At 37.0% G+C, this 26,445-nt stretch overlaps 1 protein-coding gene across 2 annotated transcripts in view; it reads left to right on the top strand.

The window, feature by feature from the left end:
- Positions 1–22,817, top strand: part of Alcam (activated leukocyte cell adhesion molecule) — a 214,112-nt gene extending 191,295 nt beyond the window's left edge. The window contains exons 11-16 of one of the 2 annotated variants that reach the window (XM_055593956.1): positions 94–227; positions 3,661–3,793; positions 5,578–5,616; positions 5,907–6,024; positions 18,703–18,816; positions 20,364–22,817. In XM_055593956.1, coding sequence (XP_055449931.1) covers positions 94–227; positions 3,661–3,793; positions 5,578–5,616; positions 5,907–6,024; positions 18,703–18,790 — 512 coding nt within the window. In that variant the 3' untranslated portion in view covers positions 18,791–18,816; positions 20,364–22,817. The remainder of the gene's footprint in view (positions 1–93; positions 228–3,660; positions 3,794–5,577; positions 5,617–5,906; positions 6,025–18,702; positions 18,817–20,363) is intronic. The other variant, XM_055593962.1, reaches the window with a different exon arrangement.
- The last annotated feature ends 3,628 nt before the right edge of the window (positions 22,818–26,445 follow it).

The raw sequence follows: 26,445 nt of genomic DNA, 5'->3' as shown, positions 1-26,445 counted from the left end.
TTTTTTAGAAGCAATTTTTTTTTTCCTTCAAGGATTTCATATCCTGTCTCTTAATATTTCAATTGTACTGTTTTCATTGTAATAATATTTTAGGGAAACCTCAGATTAAGATGACAAAGAAAACTGACCCCAGTGGACTCTCTAAAACCATAATCTGCCATGTGGAAGGGTTTCCAAAGCCAGCTATACAGTGGACCATTACCGGCAGTGGAAGCGTCATAAACCAAGCAAGTATTTCTCTTCTTTTTCTTTGCTGCCCTGAGCCCTAGCTGAGTCTTATTTAGGCACCTGAAGTGTAGGCTGGTTACCACATGGAAGATGCAACAAATGCTCAGAGAAAGTGTTTGTTGAACATACCTCAAAGAAAACATTTAAATCCCAAACCCGTAGAAAATACTAAAAAGCATAGTGTTGTGGTAACTGTTTTAAAAAAATAAAATAAAATTTGATATTTCTCCATGGTCATTAATTTCTGAGGCATAGGTAATTAAATCTTAAGGTATATGCTTTTTGGAACCATAAACTTATATGTCAAAGTATAAGTAGTCTCCATTATTTTGCCTGTTTACACACGTTTAAAGATACTCCTTATTGAATCTGGGCCCCATGGGTAGTAACCTACATAGTCACTGCATGAAAGCACATGATCCAGTTTGCTTGTTACAGGACTAGGACCAGAACAAGGCTGCTCAAATGTAGTATTTAGGTTGTACCTTCCTGGACAATAAAGGTCATTAAGGTAAACTTAATATCTGTAGTTTTGGTGAGCTAGTTCAGTTGCCACAAGGTTTGCAACTTAGAAATGCTATGAATACTTCCTTCTTAATACAAAGTCAGACCCAAAAAATAGAGAAACAGATGAGACAAGGAGAGAAAGATTACAAGCCAGTTGCTAAGTCAGTCCCACTAGTCAATCTGTTTGGAATTGCTACTAGTTCAGAACTTTAATCTCACTAGTCAATCTGTTTGGGATACTAATATAATTTTAGCTGAACTTTCTCTGTAGTGGCCCTCAGGTCTGCTTAGATCATTAGCACCAGTTAAAGAGCCACAGGACATAGACTCTCCATTTCAGGTTTAAGCAGACACATTTAAAGCAAAAATGTGCAAATTAATTTTAAGTTGAAAACTCCTCTGTCCTCTGTGAAGAAGTTCAGCTCATATAATATCATTTGCTAAGCATGATGGATCTGGGCTTTTGCCTGTGAGTCATCCAGATACATTTGCATATGTTCAAGCAAGAGCAGCCCTCAGAGTGGTCATGCTTGAAGCCAATGATTTTTGACTGGATTAACTACATTTGAGTCACACAGTTAAAAGACCGTGCCTGGGAGGGCAGATAGGCAAGAAAACTGTCAAGCCTGAGAAGGTGTGTGCTTCTTTATTTGGAATAAAGTCCTGAATTGCTGACAATGTGCATAAGGACTTTTTAGTATCAAATGCTAAAACTGAAATGCTAAATAATTATAAATGTTTCTTTCCTACTCTAATTTTTTCTCTCTCTCTAGTTAAGCAATAAGTGCCATTGAAAAGAAACTAAAGATACTGATACATAGAAAGTAGAAAAAAAAAAAAACACATATATTTGATGAGTGAAGGAATATAACAATGTAAAGGAAAATGCTAGAAATAAACAAGTGTGTTTTGGAGAGACTGGAGTAGCAAGCACAAAGACTCAGGGACAATAGCAGGTACACTTACAGGAAGGATGGAAATAATAATGTCATTCTTCATTGTCACAGAGAAGGTTTGAGTCTTGCCTGAGGGAAGAAATGTTATTTTTCTTGTTCTAGGTCTGAGCTGATCCATCCATAATATTTTATTTGTTCTCCCCTCCAAGGCATGATGAACCTAGTAGTTTACAACCATGAGGCAGCTCCCAGGGAATAGAGACTGCCACACTCCTATCCTCAAGACACATACAGTATAGTTAAAAATAAAGCCAAGAGAGAAAATCATAGGACACAGTCCAAGAAAGTAACCAAGAAAAGAGTATAAATGCATATTTCCTTGAATTGGGTTGCATTTGTGTCTTATTCCAAGAATGACTAAACTATGTTGTTTCTCTTTTTAATTTTCAAAAATGTCTGTAATTTTTTTCCTTATTTTTATTGAAAATCTATTTTTCATGCAATATATTGACTACAATCTAGTTTCCCTCTTCCTCAACTCCTCTGAGAGTCTCCCCACTTACACTTCCACAGAATTCACACCCTTTCTTTCTCTCATTCAGAAACAAATAGACATTTAAAAAATAACAATACAATAAGATACTGTAAAAAAAACAAACTGGAATGTGACAAAACCAAGGGGAACAAAGCACAAGAAACATATAATCGCAGACTTACATTCTCATCTCAGAGAATGGAATTTTATGTAAGAAGTGGGAAATAGTAAGAGCTGGAGGGAACGGGAACTCCACAAGCAGAGCAACAGAACAAGATAATTTGAACACAGGGAACTTCCCAGAGACTCATACTCCAACCAAGGACTATTTGTGGAGATGACCTGGAACCCCTGCACAGGTGTAGCCCATGGCAGTTCAGTGTCCAAGTGGGTTACATAGTAATGGGAAGAGGGACTGCCTCTGACATAATCTGATTGGCCTGCTCATTGATCACTTCCCCCTGAGGGGGGAGCAGCCTTACCAGGCCACAGTAGAGGACAATGCAGCCACTTTTGATGAGAACTGATAGACTAAGATCAGAAAGAAGGAGAGGAGGACCTCCCCTATCAGTGGACTTGGGGAGTGGCATGCATGCAGAAAGGGGAGGGAGGGTGGGATCGGCAGGGGAGGAGGGGGGGGCTTATGGGGGGATACAAAATGAATAAAGTGTAATTAATAAAAAAATAAAAGATTAAAAAAAACACAAAATTTCAAACTATAATATTTATTCAAAAAACACATCAATTAAAAAAATAAAGAACCTTAAAAATAGGGTGCAGAGAATTCTCAAAATATTAAACACAATAGCTGAGAAGCACTTAAAGAAAAGCTCCTCATCCTTAATCATCAGGGAAATACAGTTCAAAACTCTTGCATTGTCTCTAATACTTGGAGATACCATGCACCGAGATGCTCCGATCTGTGCCTCAGAACAATCAAATACACCTAAGTCATCATTAAAAAAATTCACTTTTTTTACTGACAAAAAAAAATAATTCTGAGAAAAGGAAATGGTTTTATTTACCCGTGAACAAATCATATATGCATTGCGCTTTGATATGACACTTTAAGATAAGAGAACAGATGCCCAATGCAAAGAATTTACAAAAGAGAATAGATGTCTACAGGTAACACAGTGACCTTGTTCACAAATAAATGCTAACGTTCACTGAAAGGACACAGTCATTGTAAGACTAATAACATGCTTTGAAACAAAGCCTAACTGACACTGCACATCTATCAGGAAAAAAAAAAAAAGTTTGATTGATGTATTAAAATCCCCAAGAGAATCATAGACAGAGAAAGGCCAATCTTGCTTTACTAATCTCGTTTCTGCTCACTGCAAAGCTCTAGGTGACCTTATTTGTGGTTTCCACACATCCTTAAAAGCAGACTGTGGGACATCCCACCTGCCCTGTCTCATCCACCACGATTCTTTCCCAGATGTGTAAAGCTCATTTCCACTTCTAAACTTATCTTCCTTCTCCTTCCAGACAGAGGAGTCTCCTTATATCAATGGCAGGTATTATAGTAAAATTATCATTTCCCCTGAGGAGAATGTTACCTTAACTTGCACAGCAGAAAACCAACTGGAGAGAACAGTAAACTCCCTGAATGTCTCTGCGAGTGAGTATTTCATTTCTGGCCTTAACACTGTAAGAAACTTTGAAGTTATTCTTCATTAGCTTAACATCTTCAGTCCCATCTCCCTGTACTGCACCATGGTAAGTTTCATGCATTTGTTTTGCATTTGATATCATCACCATGAGGTTACTTTTTCTTTTTACCCTGGTTTCCATTCTTCTACTACCCTTGTCTTCACAGTTTAAGTTACTTCATTTATTAGGACTCAGACACTTTTCCCCAAGATAGGAATCCTCCCAAGAGCAAGAAAGAATAAGAAATAGGTTGCTCATATTGAATCACTACTATGGATCCAGAGCCAGATAATTCAATGATTATCTTAAAACACTTTCATGACAGGTATACATTTGATAAATTTTTAATTCTACCACGAGTTTGCATTATAATTTATTGTATTTTATCCTATCCTCATTTTATACAGAAATGACAAAAATTTGGCCAGTTAACAAATTTATATTAAAAATGATATGAGAATTAATAAAATCAGGTTGCAAAATTTTTCCTTTTCATATTGGGTTTGAATCATAGTGAAAATAGATGAAATTATTTTAGAGAAAATTAAAGAATCTCTCAATATTGAAATCCTATCTTACATATTTTTTGAGAGAGAAACATTTTGAAAAACATTATTTATTGGGAAATTAGAAACCATTTTCAATTCTGTTACTATTCCTGTTGCTATGTTGCTATGGCAACTTTAAATCAGGGACTGACCTAAAGTAAGGTTCACTTTTAGACAGGATGTTAGCTGACCTACTGCCAAATGTTTATTTCTTAATCAGCTGGAATCCTTGCATTAGTATGTTATGAATATAATAGCTAAGAATTTCTGGAACAAAACAATTTTCAAAAGATAATGGCCCCTAACAGATGGACTGGCATATAAAAGTCTGGTGGATTAACTGGAGAGAAAAACTAAACAAAATTAACTTTAAAATGCAGTCATTGACTTCACACAATGCAATTCAGTGAATATCGACTTGTACTGCTTAGAGAGAACCCATCCTCATTCTTTTTTTTTTTTTTTAACAGAACAGATCTTTTTTAAATTTGCCTGTTGTGTGAAATACTCCAGCTTTCTCAGCATTTAAAGCACTTGGTTTCAAATTTTGTCCTACCTGAGAACTTAAGACAAGGAACGTAGGACTGAATTTTATCTGACTGCATGGGGACTTCTGACGCAGACTGATGGATACTGAGGAATGTTTATGTAATTTAATGATCATACACAAGAGCACTGACTTTTAACTGGACTAAAGCCACACTTGGAAGTCTGGCAAATATCATTTAGAATGCCATTTAATCTCTAGAGCACCCCAGTTTAACCGGCACCCTAACTCCTTCCTTGATAACAAATGAAACTGAATTCTCATAAATAGGGGACAGAAAAAAAATTGAGCACAGCCGAGAAACACAGCCTTATAGACTTATTAGGGACCAACGTGTTGCTCATAAAAAGAAGGTCTAGGGAAAGATATAGAAAGAAGAATTATCACAACTTTTAGATAAATACTGAAGCTTGTGGATTATAAAATTTCTCTACTACAGTAAAACACTTTTGTTTTTAACTTCTTTCCTTAAAACAAGATTGATTCCTTTGTAGGAAAGTTTTGGCTCTATAAAGTGTGATTTTTCTTTTTCTTTACCCTTAGCTCTGGAATAGCTGTTTTATCTAAGTATTATGACATCATACTATAATGGTAAAGGTGACTTTCATTTATCAACAGATTTTGTTTTTAATTCCATATTAACATTTTTCATTTCAGTAAGTATTCCAGAACACGATGAGGCAGACGATATAAGTGGTAGGTACTATGCTGCAGACTCTTCTCCCTTGCCTATCAGCTCAAGATTTATGAAGTGTCCTTGTATAAGTGACCCTCTTAGCTTTCCAAAATTTGACTTAAACCTCAATACCAAATGAGACAAGACAGTCCAAATTCTAAAAATTCTATCCTTCAAAATCACAAGTTTGCATGTACCATCACGGTAGTGAGCCGTAGTCATCATTAATAAGAAGTCATAACGACACCAACTTCCTTTTAAACATGTTAGCACTGGCTATAATTGCACGGACCTTTCTTCTTTGTTGTAGATGAGAACAGAGAAAAGGTGAATGACCAGGCAAAGCTAATCGTGGGAATTGTAGTTGGTCTCCTCCTCGCTGCTCTCGTTGCTGGTGTCGTCTATTGGCTGTACATGAAGAAATCAAAGTAAGTTGTAGAGAAAAGGACCTTGCTCCTCACAGCCCCTGACTACTCCGGCTGCGGGTGTAATTTCTATAGCAGTACAGATACATCACCAAATGGTGTTGTTTCCTTTCACAGTGACTACGGGATTCATCAAGGATGTGGCCAGGGGTGTGCTCATGTCTGTTTTCTTCCTTAGTCAACATTCTGAACAACATTCTAGTGTTGTTGCTTTCTGTTTTTGTTTTTGTTTGTTTGTTTTTAATCAAATACTGCCTAAATGCAAAACATCCTACACTTTTTCTTTGAAGTTTACGAATATTAGTGAAAAGAAGGTACACATTTCGGGGACTGAGTAAATGACTGAGCAGCTCCTGCTCTGGCCAGCAATAAAATTGCTACTGAAGTGAGACTATATTTCTCTGTTCTAATTAAATTACTTTATTCCATGTAAGAACCTAATTAAGAGATGGGGGGAAAATCATTACTTTGGCCTTAATGAATACATTGATTAGACAAAATCCTACAAATGCGTTTAGAATGCTTTAGATAAGGTTAGATTAAAAATGATATGAATCATAAAGTACTGCTTGCTTAATAATGGAACTTAAAGATCTAACAGGGGCTAAACAGCACATCTGCCTAAACTAATGAAGATTATCCACACGTACATTTCAAGATTCACAGACACACAGTTTCTGTGAGAATGACACATGCCTCAAACCAGGCTGATGACATGTGGTGTGAGTTCATAGTGACCACATTGCCAACCCGAGGGGAAATGGAGCCTGGCATTTTGCTCGGGTGGTTTTTTGTTTTGTTTTATTTTGTTTTTGTTTATCTGTTTGTTTACTTTCTTTTTGGAACTTTGAAAGTACCATTGGTGATTTTGGAACACCCTCCTGGTTTCAAACAAGGACTTTAAAATAATATCTTACAAGAGAATAAGCGGGTTTTTACAACAGAATATCTCTTACTGGTTCCAATCTGGAACATAATTTTATGTTTTCACTATGTCTGAATTAATCTTTCTAAAAACTCAATAAATATATCTTATTAAAACAGATAAAGTGAGCTCAAACCTATAATTTTAATCTCACCCTATAAACACATGAGCTCCAGGTCTGGGCAGAGTTTCCTGGCAGAGAGACACAGCTGGAAAATGTGGAAGTCACAAAGCATGATGACCACACCTTGACCTTTTGTTCACAGCACATCTGTAAAGTGGACACCATTACTGATCATATTTTACCTTTGAAAGAGATTTTCTTGTGGTGACCAGGTATAATGGACAGGATCATTTGTCCTAAATGAATGGTAACTTGGCTTTACCATATCTCAGGATGCTTTGCTATCCTTTTTCCATAAAAAGTTTTCTGTTGTATTTATAGACGATATACGTGATGTCCGTCCCCTCATGGAGGGCATAGTCACTCTTCATAGTACTCCACTTCTTATCAGTGGTTCTCAACCTTCCTAATCCTACAGCCCATAAGAACAGTTTTCTTCATGTTGTGGTGATTCTGACCATACAATTCTTTTCATGGATACTTTGTAATTGTAATTTTGCTACTGTTGTGAATTGTAATGTGAATCTGCTCTGTTATGACCATCTGATACGTAGGTGTTTCTAAAGAAGTCACAGCACACAAGTTAGAAACCACTGCTCTACACTATTCCTCCCAGACAACCAGTATATTGGTTAGAACTTTTTCAGAGAATCAAACCCGTGAGAGGGCAGGGCGGTGTAGAGGAGGGAATGAAGGAAAGAGAGGAGAGAAGCGAGGGTGGAGAATAAGGATTTTTAATAAGAAATTACCTTACACAGTTGTGGAAGCCACAGTCTCATGGCCTTTATGCAGGAAGCCGGAGGTGCATAAGAACAAGTGTCCAGTGCACTACTATGTCCAAAAGGCTGAGGACCAGGAAAGCTGATGGGATAAGCTTCAATCTAGAGTCAATAAGATAAAGAGTATAGAGCACCAGAGTTTCAGTCAGAGCCTAAAGTGTGGAACAAGTTCAAGAGTAAGAAGGCTGTCCTCCTCCTCCTCTGCTAAGCCTTTGCATTCTTTTGGTACCTTTGATGATGGGAAGAGACTCACACATAAAGGAAAACAATCACCTTAACCAGGTCTTCTGATTCCTATGTTTACCACATCCAGAAATCAGAGACAGAGCAGTATAAAACTTAATAAATATCTGGAGCTATAGGTATGCTACCTGTGGAAAACTTAAAAGAGGACTCTTTGTACCAAGTGAGAAGAAATGCAAAATTGCCAAGATGTAGGATTATAATACAGCAATACAGTAACCTTATACAAATTCTCCCTATATTCACAAAAGTTTTTATGATAAAAAAATGCATCCCAATTCCTAATCCATGATGAGAAACACATCTGACAGCCTAGCATTTAGGATGTATTCATTCTGTTAAGAATTCCTATTAAAGAATGAAACTAAAATGTCGCGGCCTCATAAAAACAGGCTGAAGCATGGACTTTGATCTTCTGCATTATGGTTGAATGAATTTCAAGTCCTAAGAGAATGCCCAACATCTTAATCATACTATGTTAATGGCCAGTATCTCATCAGGCATCAAATGTTCTATGAATAAAAGAAATGTGTCTTTGTGTTACATTAATTGTTACCATATGGCAAACAAAAATTCAGATCACAGATAAATAAATGTTGGACACTTTGTTTAATAATGTCATTAGGTTAGGCCTCCAGCATCCCCTTTAAAGTTTGTCATTAAATTAAGGACCAATCTTAACATGTGACTGCTATTTCACTGAAAATCATACCAAATTTGGTACACTTAATATTGCTGGTAATCAATGTAATAAACTGTAGTTCTCGTCTCAAGCATCAAAGGGACCTTTATAAAGAATGTGTGGGATGCTTCAGATTTTTAAATGCTTTCAGTCCCTTGCCTGAGCCTCTGGAATAAACTGACATTTGTGCAATATGAGTGAGTGTTTAACCCCTTAAGACACTGCCAGAGGAAGTGGAGACTCACCGTTAGAGATTTCAGTTCAGAATCTCTGAAACCATTTTTTTTTAATTTTTTTATTAATTACAGTTTATTCATTTTGTTATCCCAGCTGTAGCCCCGCCCCCTTCATCCCCTCCCAATGCCATCCCTCCCTCATCTTCCCCATGCCCTTCTCCAAGTCCACTGATAGGGCAGGTCCTCCTCCCCTTCCATCTGACCTTCTTCTCAGGTCTCATCAGGACTGGCCACATTGTTTTCCTCTGTGGCCTGGTAAAGCTGTTCTTCCCTTGGGGGGAGGTGATCAAAGAGCCAGCCACTGAGTTCATTTCAAAGTCCAATTTTTACAATGCAGTTGGCAAAACAATGGAGTTTTAGCAACCTTGCAGAGGTATTCTTTGAAATCAGTGTGGTAAACATCATTGGAAAGATAAAAGATTTTTACTCCAACATAGAATTGAAGAGTACATTTGTTTGTATATTTAATGTTTTTTCGCATCATGCATAAATTCATATATAGTTTGTTACCTCATCGTTACTACTTTTTTATTAAGATTCCAGACATGACTTTGCCTTTGTGCATTTAGCATCCTGCCATGGGGAGAAACATGCCAGAAGTTCAGGATGGCACGGCCTCTCCATTTGTATTAAAAGAACTGGTTTTAGGTTGTTTCTTTTCCTTCTTATAATTTGGCAAGCATACAGAAGGAAAAAAAGAAAATGTTCCGTTATTCTCTCAAACCATAAATAATAAACTAAAAGGGAAATTGGATAAAGAGGAGATGTGGGCATATCTAGTTAATTATAGTGTGGTTGGTCACTCAATCCAGAGCCAAGGCTCCCCTCTCTCCTACTGTTTTGACCTGAAAGTCCTCAAAGGAAAGAGTGCACATCAAAATAGAGCATTCATATTTTTAAAAGATTACAGTTTGCTTCCTGAGGAAAAGTATAACCATCTGACCCTGTCATGAGTAACCTTGGCTCCATGTGTATTTGGGAGAAATTGAAGTTATTATCTTACAAACTCTATTTCTGCATCTGGAACATGTAAGAAAATATGTACCTTTTTGTATTTGTATGCGAGTAAACTTATAAATGAAACTCAAAAAAAAAGCAAATTATTGTTGCTTTTGTTATCTTCTCCAAGGTAAGGTAAAAATGCCCCTCTCCTTGCTGTGAGGCAGGTTGTTTCCTGTATCAGTATAAGGAATGTTAGCTGACTCAGAGCCTTGCTGTGGAATGCAACAGGGATTTTTTGTTTTCACAGTCAGATTTTTATCTTTATTTTCATCTTTCAATATTCTGCTTACTGTGCTGTCCACACAGTCACTGTTAGCTAAGATAAAAATGCTATTTCCTGATTTTTTTTAACAGAGGACATAAGCATTCCTTATTTTAGTGAGGAATTTCTCAGAACAGTCCCAAAGTCTAAGGATAGCAAATTGAAAGTTGTAGCAATAAAACCAACTGTTTATTCTTCTCCAAGCCAAGAAATTGCTGCCCACTGTCAGCTGGGATTAAAGCTCTCTCCTCCACCTCTGGCTTTTCATTAATTTTGTCCCATGAGGAGACTCTTTCTGCTGACAGCTGTGAACAGGGAATAGGGGAAAATAGCTAACATCTTGGACATGCCCCTAATCACGCGCACAGGTGTCAATGGTCAGCCTGCTGGAAGTGGCAATTTTCCACTGCCAAAGTGCCTGTCCTGAAAGTTCATAGTCCTGGCACCTTTATGTGGTATAAATTAGCACACTGTAAAATATAAATTAAAACATTTAAATCTGAAGTCAGGAAGAGTTAAGGATTCCTCACACTCTTCGAGAATTTGGGGCTGATTATATACACATGCATGCCTGTTTTTTCAAACCATGAAATCTGTTAAATAACTTCAATATGAATTAATTTGTTTTACAAATATAAAATTCTGAGGCTATTTATCTCAATAACACCTCTCAACATTATGCTGTATTGGTTTGACTTAACATTCTCAAGAACTCCCTTCACATTCCCACTACCCACCCCAACTAAATTATTGCTAAAATAAAGCCATCCATAGAGGGCAGCACAGATGGCCTCTCTACCTTCTTTCCTAGAGAATGCAAAGCTAGTATATAATCCCGTAGTGAAACCACTGGAAAGAGCTCTGAGACGTCTTGAGAAGTTATTGCAAACAGCTTTAGATCCTTCACAGCACTGCAGTTTTGGATGAGAAGTTGAAATGTAGATTCAAACCGTTGGCTTAGTGGCCATGTGGCCTTTGGCAACAGCTCTGTGCCTTCAGGGTGTCCTGTGCTTCACCCTGAGCTTTCTCATGAACACTCATGCTAATCCTCACACCAGTCCTGTGTATTGTTCTTTCCTTAATTATAGAGTATTTGTGAGGAAGGGTGAGGCCGGGGTACTATATCTCAAAACTAATGCCAATGCCCACTGCCTTATTTAGGGTTACTCTGGCCATGATGGAATACCATGACCAAAGCAAATTGGGGACAAAAGGGTTTATTTGGCTTAAAAGTAACACATCATGGTCTAGAGTTTCTTTCCACTTCGATTTTATATAAGGGACAAGTGATTTATAAGGCTTTGTACTTCAAATCAGTTGATAAATATTTTGCTAGAGTGACTTAAAGAAAAATTTGTCAACCAGGCTTGGAGGTGTACAGCTCTAATCCAAGGACTCAGGAGGCACGAAGATTTCTGTGAGTTCAAGCCCAGCCTTGTCTACAAGTGAGTTCCAGGACAGCCAGGGCTACACAAAGAAACCCTGTCTCAAATAATAATAATAATAATAATAATAATAATAATAATAATAATAATAAATTTAATTAATTAAAATTTTTAAAATTGTCTTTGTCAATTGGAGATGGAGTTCTAACCCATGTAATTCTTTCAAGTCTCTGAGAGGTTAAAAGATACTAATTCCATAAAATTTCATCTAATTTTAAACATCGTTCTCAAAACAAAGACAAAATAATTTTTAAAGGGAAGAGAACACTCAAAATCCTTCACCAAGAACAATGAGTAACCAAAAAAATGCTGAGAGCAGAAGAAATAGTCTTCCCCAGGGAAGAGCACACCAATTGGTTATCCAATACCAAACGGTCAGCCCTGAAGACATTCGCATACAAGTAATATTACACAAACTGAACTGATCATATTTAGGAATATATTGTATATGCACATACTTAAATGCATGTAACAACAATTAATGGAAAAAAAGAGACCATGAATTGGAAAGAGAACAAGGAAAGAGAAAAAGGAAAAATACAATTATATTGTAATCTCAAAAGTGAAGTATTTTTAAATTTAAAATAAATAAAAGCTGAGACAGAAGTTCTCAGTAAATATGTGCAAATCTTACCTGCACACATGCAGCCGGGAGTGTCTACTCCTCCTCACCTCCCCACACCTCCCAACCTAGCACCAGCACACCTGACAGTGGCCGAGCTCAGCAGAGTTGCACCACTGTGGCACACTGTGTACAAACCCTGGGTTCGAACCCTGCCTTTGCTACTTGTGTGACTGCAGACAAGTTTAATTTCCCTGTAAAATCAAAATAAACAGCTTCGTGCCTGTGAAGCGCTTGGCCGTTCAAGTGCTGGTGGTGACTGTGTCAGAAAATGGCCTTACGAAAAGAAGAGAGAGTTCCTTCACTGATTAACTTTTCTCCCTTTGTATTCTTTATTGGTTTGTTTCATATCTGTTTGTAAACATTGAGAAAAGTCGTTGTCCTCAGGCTTTATAACACGCAGTCCATAAAGACACTTCAAGTTGTGTTATATGCAATAGACCTTTTTCCCACATTGCAAGAGAAGATGGTTCCACCTGGCTTTGCCTGGCTCGATGTACTGAGGGCCACAGGGCCACATCTTCCCTGAAGAGAACTCAGTCACTGCCCTTATCTGAGTGTCTCTTTCCTTTCATATTTTATGGAATCACATAATGTACAATGACTTTTTGGACAAGCGTAATCACCTATAAAGTAAATAGGATAAGAAATAAAAATGCTATCAGCTTTGTTTACTGTACATTTTTCTCAACCCCTTTAATTTACTTCTTTCCAAGCATAGATATGTTTCCACTTGCTATTGCTTTTCTCTTTGCTTTTTAGATTTAACATACTCCTTTTTCTCTAGTTATCTGAGCTAAAACTATAGAACATTGATTTTTAAGCTTTCTTGATTTGTACCACAGTTTTGCACTACCATTTATCACACCAAGCATTGTGCCATTTATTTGTTTTAACTTTTTAAATTTATTTAAGTATATGGATATTGTGTTGATGTGTATGTATGTGTACCACCTGTGTGGCTGATAGATCAGAAGATGGTGTCAGATTCCTGGGACTAGAGTTACAGGTGGTTGTGAGCCACCATGTAGATACTGGAAATTGATTCTGGGCCCTCTACAGGAACAGGCAGGGCTTCTAACCACTGAGCAAACTCTTCAGTCCACTATTGTGCTATTTACATTCCACAAATATCAATAAACTGTGTGTTTTTTTCAATGTATTAGGTTCAAAATATTTTTAAATTCCTCTGTGCATTCTTTTCTATATTCACCTAGCTAATGAACTATTAAATCCCAGATATTTTCGTCTCCTCCAGGAAGCATGTAGTCACTGAATTTCATCAGGATTTATTTTGTTCAAGTCATCCCTCAGGACATTTGCAACAAAAGTGCATTTGTGGTTGGCAAGTTGTGGGTAAAGTGGAAAATAGCTGTTTAAATCATCTTAGTCTTCCACATATCATCAAATACATGAAATTGCATGCTGTGTAATGTGTGAAATTTCCAGGCCTGTCTTTCACATCTCCATTACATATTTCTGCTACTTAGCATATTTCTTATATTGGCATACGTACAACCCTCACAATCTTTTGGTATTATTTTCTTTTCTAACATTTTGTTCTTTTGTTGTTGGTAAAGTAGGATCTCACTACGTAGCACGGGCTGGTCTCAGACTAATGCCTTCCTGCCTCAGCATTACTGAGATCAAAGATGTTTCCCACCATGCCCAGTGAATTACTTCCTCAAACAATGCAGAGTGTTCTTGTCAACTCATCTGGCTATCACTCCTCATAGAGCTGAGATGTTCGTGACTTCCCTTTACTCTCAATCTGTGGGTTGTGACACTTCCGGAGGTTGAACAACTCTTTCACAGGGGTCACCAAAGACCATCTCCATTGCAGATACTTACACTACAGTCCATAACAGTAGCGAAATTACAGTTATGAACTAGCAATAAAAATACTTTCATGGTTGGCAATCACCGTAACATTGAGCACTGTATTAAAGGGTCACAGCTCCAGGAAATCTGGGAACCACTGCTCTAGTCTTACCTTACTGGGGTGCACATCTTCTGACAAGAAGTCACATGAGATCTGTTTTTCATACTCATCATATTCTCCCACTTTCAGTTCTGTTGGATATATTTTCTTTTTTGTGGTTTTTCAAGTCAAGAACTTTTGGAATTCAAGACCAATAGGAGGTTGAGACAGACAGACAGACAGACAGACAGACAGAGGTGGATGGTACTTCTGTAGGGACATCCATGTTTTTCTGTAGTCTTCACACGCACACACATGCGCACACACGTGCAATATGCCTGCACAGCCACAAAACTTTTTTCTTAATTTTATAATTTGTATTGAACTCTTTTCATGTATATATGTTTGTTTTAAAATATTTATTCTATATTAATGCTTTTAGTGCTAATAAGCTCATCTGATGAATTACAATGATTTTGTAATTTCTTTTCTTCTTTTTTTGGCTCAGAGTGTTAGATGTAGTTTTAGAATTTCCTGGTTTCAGTACATATTTTTCTTTATAATTTTGCAAACATTTTTAATGCCTGTTGCCTCTTTCATTATTTGAGTTTGTAGTCACCCAGTTTTCATGTTCCTTTGACGTTTGTCCTATTTCACTTCAGTGATTTTTCACTAGTCACTGGGCATTTTGGTATTACATTGTTATGCACTGAGTTCTGTTTGGAGGGGGACTCAAACTACTTATGAATCAGTTAACCCCTTTGAATCTTCATTTTAAGTTTTATTAGGACAGGCATATCTGATATAGTAAACAGACAAACACTCAAGAAAATCCTCCTGTGAATTTCCCGTATTAATTTCTGCAGTTTCACCTGTCTCCAGTAATTCCCTTCACCTCATTCTGACCAAAAACTAGACTATTCCTCTTTAAACAACTGGCCAATAACTGGTCTTTTTCTCTTTGAATTACTGAGATTCTAGCTTTGCTTGGGCCCTCATTTTTGAAGCCCAATCCAGAGAGTGCTGACTAGCATGAAGTCCATGTGATCATAGAGAACAGCTCATTTGCTTTTCTCCTCTTAGAAATCACAGACCTTTGTTTGTTCCTTTATCCACCCGCCAAAAAGGTGAATATTCATCTTTATATTTTAATATTTTAACAGATTAATGACCAGAAAGGTAGCCTCGTACATATTATTTCTGTCTCCTCACACATACTAAATGTTCATTTAAGTGTCAATTCAATTATCGAGAAAGGAATATTGAATTCTACATTTTACCTATTCACCCCTATAGTTATGTCAATTTTTGCGCTATATTTGTATTAGAGTCCATATACTTTTAGTTGGTATGACTTCTTGATGTTTCAACATTTTATTATTGCATATAAAATATAACCTATTGATATGCCTTATTATGAGTTTCCTATTGTCTGATATGAACATAGCTAAACTAATCACACTGTATTTTTAGAAGTATGCTATTTCCCTATTTTTAATCTTCAATTATTTGACTCTATATTTAAAAAGCATCTCTTCTATACAGTAATGGGAAATGATGTAATTATGTTATAATCTCCAATTAGAAACAAAATAATTTTGTGAAAGATGCTGCTGCAATAGGATGTGTTTTCTCCATTACCATGATTTCTTTGATGTATTAAAAGCTATAGTTATTAAAGTGCATGATTAGTAACCAGTAGGATATTCAAGGTACCTGTCTATCTGCATTATCCCTGTGCCTCCTGAGCTGGTGGAGTATGATAGTATTCTGGCTGTCATTTCAGTGCAGGAGTTTTCACTTTCCCTACATGTAATAAGAACTGTACATGACAATAATATCAGAAGAATGAGAAGAAGGAAATAGATTGAAGTATAATGTGACGATTGACCGATAAATGGCTTGTGTGCTCCAGCCATATTCCATACATTATAGTATGTGTTTTGGATACAATATAAGAAAAACATGACCTTTATTCGCAAGGGATCTTTTGTTGTTTATCCATATTTGATACTTTGTAGATGAATAGAGAGCTCAGCTGGGGTGCTAAAGGGAAACTTGCCTTTCTCTACATTTTAGGACAAAAGGGAGGGATATGTGTAGGGTCTCAGGATGTCTGAGAGAGCTGTCCCTAAGAAAAGGGACAGACTTTTGAATGACCTCATTAAAATTGCAACTAACCCTCACACTACCAGAATCCCTGGTAGAATCATGGTGATTATCTTCTCATCATCTCTATTTAACAACAAAAAGGCAGGATCTTACCTCATTTGAACTGCATTGTGTGGAACCAGTACAGTTGTGGTTTTCTTTTTAACAGTATCAGCTTTAAAACAAACAAACAAAAACAAAAAACAAACAAAAAAATAACTGGACAGGCACAGAGTAAATATGGACAATAAATAATCAAGAAAAAATAGAGGGGGAAAACACAATAGCAAGGTAATGGGAATATTACAGTTGATAAGCAAGAAAGGTAAAATATCAGTGAATTTTTTTAAATACCCAGCAATCAAAAAAAGAAGAGAGGCAAGTAAGAGCATAAGAAATAGACCCCACAGGAACATTTTAAATTATGTCTTAAGTCTTAGAAGCACTAAATTGCAAACACCCCCTACTGATCAAAGTTCAACCCATGACTACTTCACCACAAACTATGAATGTTACAGAGTTAAAGCTGAGTTTCAATAAAAGGCAAATACCAATAAATAGATATGTCATGATTCTATTAATCTATAAATTACATGAACAGCTAAAATAATCCTGTGTAAATGAGTTTGGGTTACTTTGGGAAGTCAGTAGTGACTGTGAGGGAATTCAATGGTCTGCCACTGTTTTATTTCCTTTTTCTTTTCACATTTTTATAATTTATTCACTGTATATCGCAATTGTAGCTCCCTTGCTCCCTCTTCCTCCCATTATTGCCTTCCCCTAGTCTGCAGAAAGGGAGAAACGTCTTCCCCTACTATCTGACCCCAACCTATCAAGTCTCATCAGGACTGCCTGGATCCTCTTCCTCTGTGGCCGGGGAAGGCCATAACACCAGGTGGACATGATCCAAGACCAGGCAACAGAGTCTGTGTCAGAGATAATTTCTGCTCCCCTTACTAAGGTACCCACATGGAGACTGGCGGCCTATGGGCTACATCTGAGCAGGGGGTCTATCTCTTTTCCATGCATGGTACATCATTCTCTGCAGGCCCTCCTGGGCCCAGATTTGTTGGCTTTGTTGGATTCCTTGTGAAGCTTCTGTCTCCTCCGTGTCCTTCTAGCCCCGAACTCTTCCATCAGACTCCCTGAGCTCTGCCCAAATTTCGGCTGGGAGTCTTACCATCTGCTCTGCTCCTCTGCTGGGCAGAGTCTTTCAGAGGACATCTATGGTAGGGTCCCGTCCTATTTCCTCTCTTCAACCACTTCCAGTGTCTAGTCTATTTAGCCTTCTGGATGAGAATTAAGCACTCCTTCATTGCTGGTGAGAGTGAGAACTTGTACATCTGCTTTGGAAATCAATCCGGCACTGGGAAATTAGGAAATTGGGAAAAGCACAACCTCAATATCCAGCTATATCACTCCTGGGCATATGCCCAAAAGGTGCTAGTTCTACCATACAGCAAGAACATTTGTTTTATTTCTTGAGTTTGATACTATTTAAATTTATGTAGGTAGTTTTTTGGTTTTTTTTTTTTTTTTTTTCAAAATTCACTGACTTTTTCTTACATTAAGTGCATTAGCTTGGATGGGCATTATTTTTCTAAGGATTCACAGATATACTGAAAGTCTGAGAAATCATCAAAACCCACCCGCCTCCCCAACATTAGATCTATACTTTGCTTTAGTCAGATTTAGGGGCGGCATGAAAAAAAATCTGAGATAAACAAAAAAGATGAAAAAAAAATCCTTATTTTGGCCCCAGAGTTTCAGTGGCTTCCATCCAACATTTTCTAGGCCAGTTGCTGTGGACCTGATGAGGTTTGTGGCAATGCATTTCTATTGAGAAATCATGAAGCTTCATCAAAATATATTTTTCTAAATACCAAAGATGAAAAAGCAGACTGAGAAATTATAACAATTAATTCCGTGGTAGCACAAGGAAATTAATCCAACTTACACTAGAGCCCAACAAAAATTGCACAACCTGGTTTCAAGATTATTTTTGTCTCATCAACTGTTTAACATTCTCCTACTTCAAGACTCCTTTAATTTTTCTTTGCAACGTGTTGTTACCAGCCAGTCTTCACAGAAGTGTGATTGCCCATCTTAACCCTTACATTTCAGAAGTATTCTTTTTTAATTAAATTTTATTTTTTATTATTAGTTACATTTTATTAACTCTTTATCCCAGCTGTATCCCACTCTCTTATTCCCTCCTTTCAAACCAGAAAAGAATTTTTTTTTTTTAAATTTGAGTAACAATGTGATATTTATCCCTTTCTCTTGTAGAACTGCATCAAAACATGTAAACAAGGACCTTGGTAACATGGAGGAGAACAAAAAGCTGGAAGAAAATAATCACAAAACAGAAGCCTAAAAGAGGAGTGGTTTCCAGGTGTCCAGGTGAGTGGGAGGGGAGGGGGGCTGTTTGTAGATAAGACTCCTAGGAAGTGAGCTGTGTGTGTGAAACCCAAACTTCACTTCCGGATCCTTCTTCATTATAGAGCCTCAAACAGAAAGAGGATTTTCTAGAGGAAATTTTGATAATTCATTGCTCTCAGAAGAATGGGTTCTCCCAGTCTCTTCAACCTCCTCAACATAATTATTATCCTCTGAATAATAAAATCCACTTTTGAGATTCTTAGCATCTCATTTGCATTTTGTTTCCTAATGCCAAAAATTTTTGCTGCATACAAAGAAGCTTTATTTTGTAAGTTGGTATTTGGGTTCAGTAAGCCCAAACTCTAAATTTATTTTTAAAACCCATTAGAATAAATTTTAACATATAAATATTTTAATCTGAGGATATGGCATAATTGTGAGTGTATTTATACAGCTGTCTCCCAAGTCATTTAAATAAAAAGGCTGACAAACTAATACGTATATTACACAGAGAGTGAATGAGTATGTATGCATGCAAGTGCCTTCATGAGCAAATATGTGTGTATGATCTATGTGCCAGGGCTACGTATGTTACATATATTCACATTTATTAATGTATCTATATGAGTTTTAAGGCACTCACACAAAGGTCTATGACTCAATGGTTTTACCACATACAACCTGACCATCCTCTGTGCTCCCCCTCCAGATCCACAAAGCCGTCATTTGGATTCAGTTTGCCTTTTATGTAAATTTTTACAGAGCTGTTTTTATACGCTGCAAGCCTTGTTCCAGGAGGGGTTGTTAACTAGATATGTAATGCAATGTTTTAGTTCATTACTCTGTATGTCCTGGAGACAACTGCTATCCTAACAACATGTAAACAAACAGCCCAACTTCTGTGAACTTTAGATGCACTATAAATTAACCAGAAACTAATTACCTGGGAGAGAAGTGCAGGGTAATTGAAATGGGATCAGCCCGTAAAGCCTGACAGTTGGACCCTCAAGTGTTTGAGGAGTCAGACCTGGATTCGTTCTTCACTTCTGCTCTCTGGGACCCAAATACCTATTCGCAATTTCTCACTTTCTTCTCCCTTCATACTACTCTGTTCTCTCTTTCTCAGTTCCATGTAAACAATCCGTTGAATCTCAACTGTTTCCCTCAAAATTGGGTTAAGTTTCATCGCACTGAAAAACTGAAGACAAGTCCCTCAGATTAGACTGTGGTTCTCAGGGATGTGTGTATTTTAAATTTGAAGAGAAACATGATGAAATATTGTCCCAAAACACCTTTATTCTCTTCTTATCTTTAAATAAATTAACCATGTTTCACAGAAGGAGGAAGAGAGAGGGGCTGGAGGGAGGAAGGAAGAAGTGAAGAAATCATCAATTCCTAAACCATATCATAAAATGAATAAGGCTTTCTATACTGGGCTTGGGACATAAGGGTTTTATAAACCATGCCTTATATGATGTAATTATTGTCTCTTTTAGAACAAAGGATCTGTTTACTATGAAAAATGATTGTTATGGTAACTTATCTGCATTGTTTTTTCAACATTTCAGAGAGAAAAAAACCATATAGACAAATTGAAGCATGAACGTGGATTGTATTTAAGACATATACAAAGACAATGACAGCAATTCATGGTTCAAGTATTAAACAGTTCATTCTACCAAGCTGTCACAGGATCTTAGAGTATTATCTCAAGTAAAACAAATGAAATAAAGTTATAAAGTAACAACAAGATTTGGCAGCCATGATAATAGGTCATTTGTTGTATTTGGTTTGACTTTTTTTCTGTAAATGTCTGCACTAAGGGTTTCCTTTCAGTTTGCCTTTTATGTAAATTTTTTACGTAGCTATTTTTATACACTGTAAGCTTTGTTCTGGGAGTGGCTGTTAATTCGATGTCTAATGTAATGTTTCATTTCAGTTGTTTATATGGATAGTCTGAGCAAGTACAGTTCAGATTCTGATTGCTATCAATAATACCCCAAACTTTCTTATGAGGATGCGAAACCCAAAGGTGGCAGTTGTGAGATTAGACACACATATCTTGCCCAATCAGAAGCTGCTTTTTTTATCTTGAGAGTTAGGAGCACCATAGGGTGTGATGACACCAGCAGGCTCTCAGAGGCAAGAGTCAGACACATACAGCAACCCCACATGAGAATGGTACTAACTGACAATTTTGTCTTCTCTGAAAAAGACATACACGGACTTTGAATCACATGTACTTAACAGCACATGATAGTAAACTACATTCTGTCAAAAGAAAATTTAGGGAAAAAATGAGAATAAAAAAATGAATTGTCAGAGAAAGTTGGAAAAATTCACACCTAGCGTTCCCATTTCCACAGATCACAATGTAAATCACTGTAATTAAAATTGGTGTTAAATCCTTTGGGTTATCCACTGCCTTAAAATGACACTTATTTCCTTTAAAAAATAAAATAAAACAAGAGATATCAGTCAGAATTTCAGATTTTTAACAGTGGTCATTATTAAAGCTGTGTTATTTTCCACAGAATATAGAATATATATTTTTTTCGTGTGTGTTTTTGTTAACTACGCTACAGATATTGAATGCACCTTGAGATAATTTAGTGTTTTTAACTGGTACATAATTTATCAAGCAGTACATGAAAGTGTAATAATAAAATGTCTGTATCTTTAGTTACACTCAGATTTGTAACTTTATAAACATGTTTTCTGCCTGAGGTACTTTTTAAGGAGGTAGTATACATGGGAACTTTTTGAAGTAGACTGGATAAGGGTCAGTAGCAATTTGCAGCTAGACTTTAAACTTTGCTCTTTCAGGTAGAAGCTTGGTTTCTGGGATCACACTGAACCATTTTGTCCCAGATTTACATGTATAACTTTAACCGAGAAAAGAAAAAAAAAAAAAAGACCATTAATTCCCAGGCATAAAACTATGTTCTTTGAGAGGAAAAGGAAATGTGATTGTTTCCTTTTAGACTCAAACAATAAAACTGTTTTGAAGGCAATGAGAAACTAATCAAAGCTTAATCACTGATGGAGGTTGGGGATAATATTTTGCCACTTCCACATACTGAGAGACGTGTCATTGTACGCTTGTAACCATTTGATCTGAGCAATAGTGTCTCAGTTTAATAAAAGCTTCCTATAGTACATTGTTAATACCTAAAATGTTCTACTAGGCTCCATGCTGTACAAAATATGGGGGAAAAAAGAAAACATGTTATTTTGCCTCTAAACTTTGATTTATTGAAGTTTTATTTGGCAAGAAGAAAAATTGAATCTTGATCAATATTTAAACCAAAGGGAAAAGGGAAAAACAAAACAAAACCAAAGTTCTTTGTTTTGCATGGCTAAGCCATTCAGTTTATCTCTGTAAATAATATGATTTCTTTTTGTTTTCCTTTTCCTTTCTCTTTAGAATTTTGTTAAAGAAATTCTAAAATTTTTAAATACCTGCTTTCCACAATAAGCCATGAACACTACAGTGAGATTAGTTCCATAGGAATATTTTTTTGTTTTTTGTTTTTGTTTTTGTTTTGGTGTGGGAGATCAAAGGTTTAAAGTCTTACTCCTAAGATTCGTTTGCAGAAACAATTAACAGGGCAACAAAAGGAGAGGGTTTACTCCTAGTCTGGCACAGTGGTCACTTGCAATGGTAACTGAGTCCGCAAACAGCTGTTGGAACCTAGGCAGCAGCCCAAGCGGCCCGGATCTCTCAATCAGGAGCAGATGTTTACAAGAGAAGAGAGGACAGGATTGCTACTACCGCGTCAGTGTCTGTGTAAGGAGGAGGCTCGCTCGCTGAGAGCAACTCCATGAACTTCACTGAGAGGAGACTAATTCCGAGTTTCCACCTCTGGAGTCTCTTCTCTCCAGCAGCGGCAACAAGATACAGGTTTTTAACCAGTTCACGGTCCGCCCCCTATATGTAATTATAGGAATTGTATGTGGAAATGGATTAACATACCCCTCTATGCCTACAAGAAAATAAAAATGAAATATGTCTTCACATACCCCTCATAGCTGTCTGCCTCTTGTCTGCAATAGGATGTTCATGTACAAAAAAAGTAATTTTCTTTAATAAAAGGTGGAAACGTCGATGTGATTGTCCGTCCCTCTGAAAGTGGATTATAACAATAATAAATATAAAATAGAATATGAAAAATAATAGAACATCTTCCTGTACATCTTCCCGTCAGGGCGCCACCTTGAGTTTTCACCAGTGAGTTTCTAAAGGTGTCTGTTCTCACTGATCAGGCCACAGTGCTTGAGGCTGCCCCACTTCACTACCGTTAGCTTTTAATTAAGAGGACACTTCACGTCTACCTAGCTAGCGTTTTATTGCCGTGAAGGGGCATTGTGACCATGGTGACTCTTATAAAGGACAGCATTTAATTGGGGATGACTTACAGTTTCAGAGTCCATTATCATCACGGTGGAAAACATGGGAGCGTGCAGGCACACATGGTGCTGAAGGAGTTCTATCTCTTGAGGAGACTGTGTGTGTCACACTAGCTTGAGCCTGTGTGAGACCCCCCAGAGCCTGCCTCCCCCGTGGAATACAAAGCCACACCTACTCCTAGGCCACACCTTCCCCTACAAGGCTGCCCCTCCTAACAGTGCCTTTCACTAGCATTCAAACACATGAGTCTAGGAAGGCCATACCTACTCAAGCCACCACAACTTTTATCTTTCTTTACCTCACTTTAGATCACCATTTGGAATTTTCGAGGCATGATCTTTCACAGAAACGAGCTGTCTTTCCAATAGAATAGGCCAGCTACATACATCAAAGTTGAAAAATTAATGTTTTGGGAATAATTAGCCATCTTGCTGCGGTGGCTCAAGCTCGTAATCATCATTTGGGAGGCTAAGGTAGGTGCATCAGAAGTTCCAGACTAGTTGGGGCTACGTAGTGAGTGCCAAGCCAGCCTTCACTACAGAGTAAAACTCTATCTCAAAAAGTTAAGAAAAAAAAAGTTTGGACCCATCCTTTTTCAGGATATTCGTTCAACCTCTACTCACCAACCACTATCAATAACATCTCACATCCTCTCTTTCCAGCTGGTACCTCAGGGTTGAGTTCTGTGACTCCCAGGAGCACATTTCTGCAAAATTGATGCCTGATAACTTCACCCAGGCTGCTATAGATCTCCAAGCTTCTTGGAACATACTCCTTCAAGTTAATGAAGTGGGAAGATAGTAATTGACACATCAGTTGATGGAACCAAACAATTCTTTTAAGATGTTATATAATAGTCACTATCCTGTAATTATTCAGCTGTGTATAAGTAAAATGCACTTGAATGCTTTTCTTTTTGATATAATAGTTCTACTTTCTCTTGCCTCCCTCTATATTATCCCACCTATCCTTCCCCACTCTTTTTCAAACTCATGACCTCTTTTATCACTAATTGTTATTGTATGCATATATGAATATGTATATACATACATATTCTTAAATATAACTTGTTTAGACTACATAATATTACTAGTATGTATGTTTTCAGGGTCTGTCATGTAGCACACCCTTCCCTAGGGAAGGCCAGCTCTTCCGCTCCCCATTCAACATCACATTTAAAACATACACACACATTGCTCTCCTATTTAAGTGATTGTAATAAGACAGACATGATGTGCTATTTAACTATTTATTAACTTGATGTCTCACTATCTTGAGATGATGCTATCCTAACCCCACATATCAAGGGCAACTGACTTTGTTTACAGTCATGAATGGGATGAGGAGGGTAGGGATGGACTTGCTACTTATGTCCAAGTTTCCAAAGTGCAGGCTGTATCTATTATATACTAATTATCTCTCTAATAAAAGTACACATCTCTCAGGATATACATCTTATGATGACTCCTAAAAGGACAGATTAACATTTAGTACCCAATGTTTCCTCTGCTATTAAACATCAGATTCTCATTGAAAGTAAGACAATAAATTAAAAAAAAAACCAACATTTTCTTCAGAAAGCATAGATTTTTTTTGTGTAAAAGATAGTTGCTTGTAAGTCCTAAATCTAAGGATCCCTATATTAGCTACTGCTATCTTTATTTTAAAAATTAATGCCATGTCCTAGACATTGTATGCATTCCACTTTCACAAAAGAACGCATTTCATTTAAAAGTAGGATGGCTTTCATATATAATAAGCTTTCTTCATAAAAACTGTTCTTATAAATGAACTTTATTAGGGAAACGTGAAGGCAGAAACCTAGAGCTCATTTTCTCTAGGTTCTCCGTCTTCACCAATTCATCATCCTCATTCAAACCCAATTCATTTCCACCCAAATTGCCTTTCTCATTTTTTCCTTATAAATGCCTTTTACATGCAAAAATATTCATTGGAAAATGAATGTATGGGCACAGAACTTCAAAAGCATCCTGTGCTCAGGTTATCTGTCTTGTCTCTTTCTGTTAGCTGTCTCTAGGGAAAGTTTTACTTCGTAACAGCAAGACAGCACAATATGAGAAAATATCTTCAATCTTCTATATAGATGCATGTCCATGAATGTGAAGGCACACACACACGATTGCATATACAGAGAGCATTTTAATCCTATTTCTGGATAAGAAAACAGAATTTGATTAGCAAAAAAAATGAAATTTTTTGAATAATCACAACATACGAAGCAGAAAAGGAGTGAAGATAATCATAATTATTTGATGGATGGCATTCCACAATGATTTAAGGCTACTTGTAGGCCAACAGCTGCAATAAAACATACACAAGTAAACATGATTGTGTAAACTCAATACTATTGATAGACATACGAGGGCCTCAGTATCATAGAGACTTCACAATACTGTGTTACACTCTTCAAAAGTCTTTTATTCTAGATTGCTGGTATTACATGTTACACTCTTCAAAAGTCTTTTATTCTAGATTGCTGGTATTACGGTATTTTGAAAACAAAACTTCTGAAAAAAATATACCTTTGAATATTGTCACAATGCAGTTGGACTGTTTGGCCACAGAAAATCAAAATGAAATCCCAAATCTTCTCATAAAAATTTCCCCTATAATTCTGCGTTTGGGGGATAGGCCATGGTAAATGATGCTCAATTACTAGTTTAAATGGACATGCCTGGATTCACAAAGAGATGAGACATTCACTTCCATCAAACACAGCAGGTGGAATTAGAGTTCTCTATAATGCTTTAAATTCTCACCCGTGGGAAAACTGGAGTTCTCCAAACAGAAGACTGTCACTACTTGAAATCTGATTTGTAGCAGTCTTCCTGTAGTGGTGGATTAAGGAAATGGAGGGAAATGTGGGAGAAGAGGGAGTGAGGATGGGAGGAGGAGGAGATAAGGGAATCAGGATGTAAAGTAAAGAAATTATAAAAATAAATTTAAATTAAAAAAATAAGGAAAACAAAAAGGGTTTACATCTGAGCAACTGAGTCATTCGAGAGATGCTGGGCAAATTCTCAAAATTTCCTTTTCTCTGAAATTTGAGGTGTGGTTCTGTGTCTACAACTACCCCAGTTCTGATTGCTGGTCACTGTGCCAATCCTGCTGTGCTGCTCAGTTCTTCCCCCTTGCTTTGATGGTCTTTGTCCACTGTCAGCTTTTTTTTTTTTTTAAAGCCTTTATGGGGGAAAAAAATAAAAGCATCATTTATTGAC

This window comes from Psammomys obesus, unplaced genomic scaffold (genome assembly GCF_907164565.1).
Source record: "Psammomys obesus unplaced genomic scaffold, mPsaObe1.curated_primary_1811, whole genome shotgun sequence".
In the NCBI taxonomy this organism is placed as follows: Eukaryota; Metazoa; Chordata; class Mammalia; order Rodentia; family Muridae; genus Psammomys; species Psammomys obesus.
This window is presented reverse-complemented; position numbering and strand designations above follow the sequence as displayed.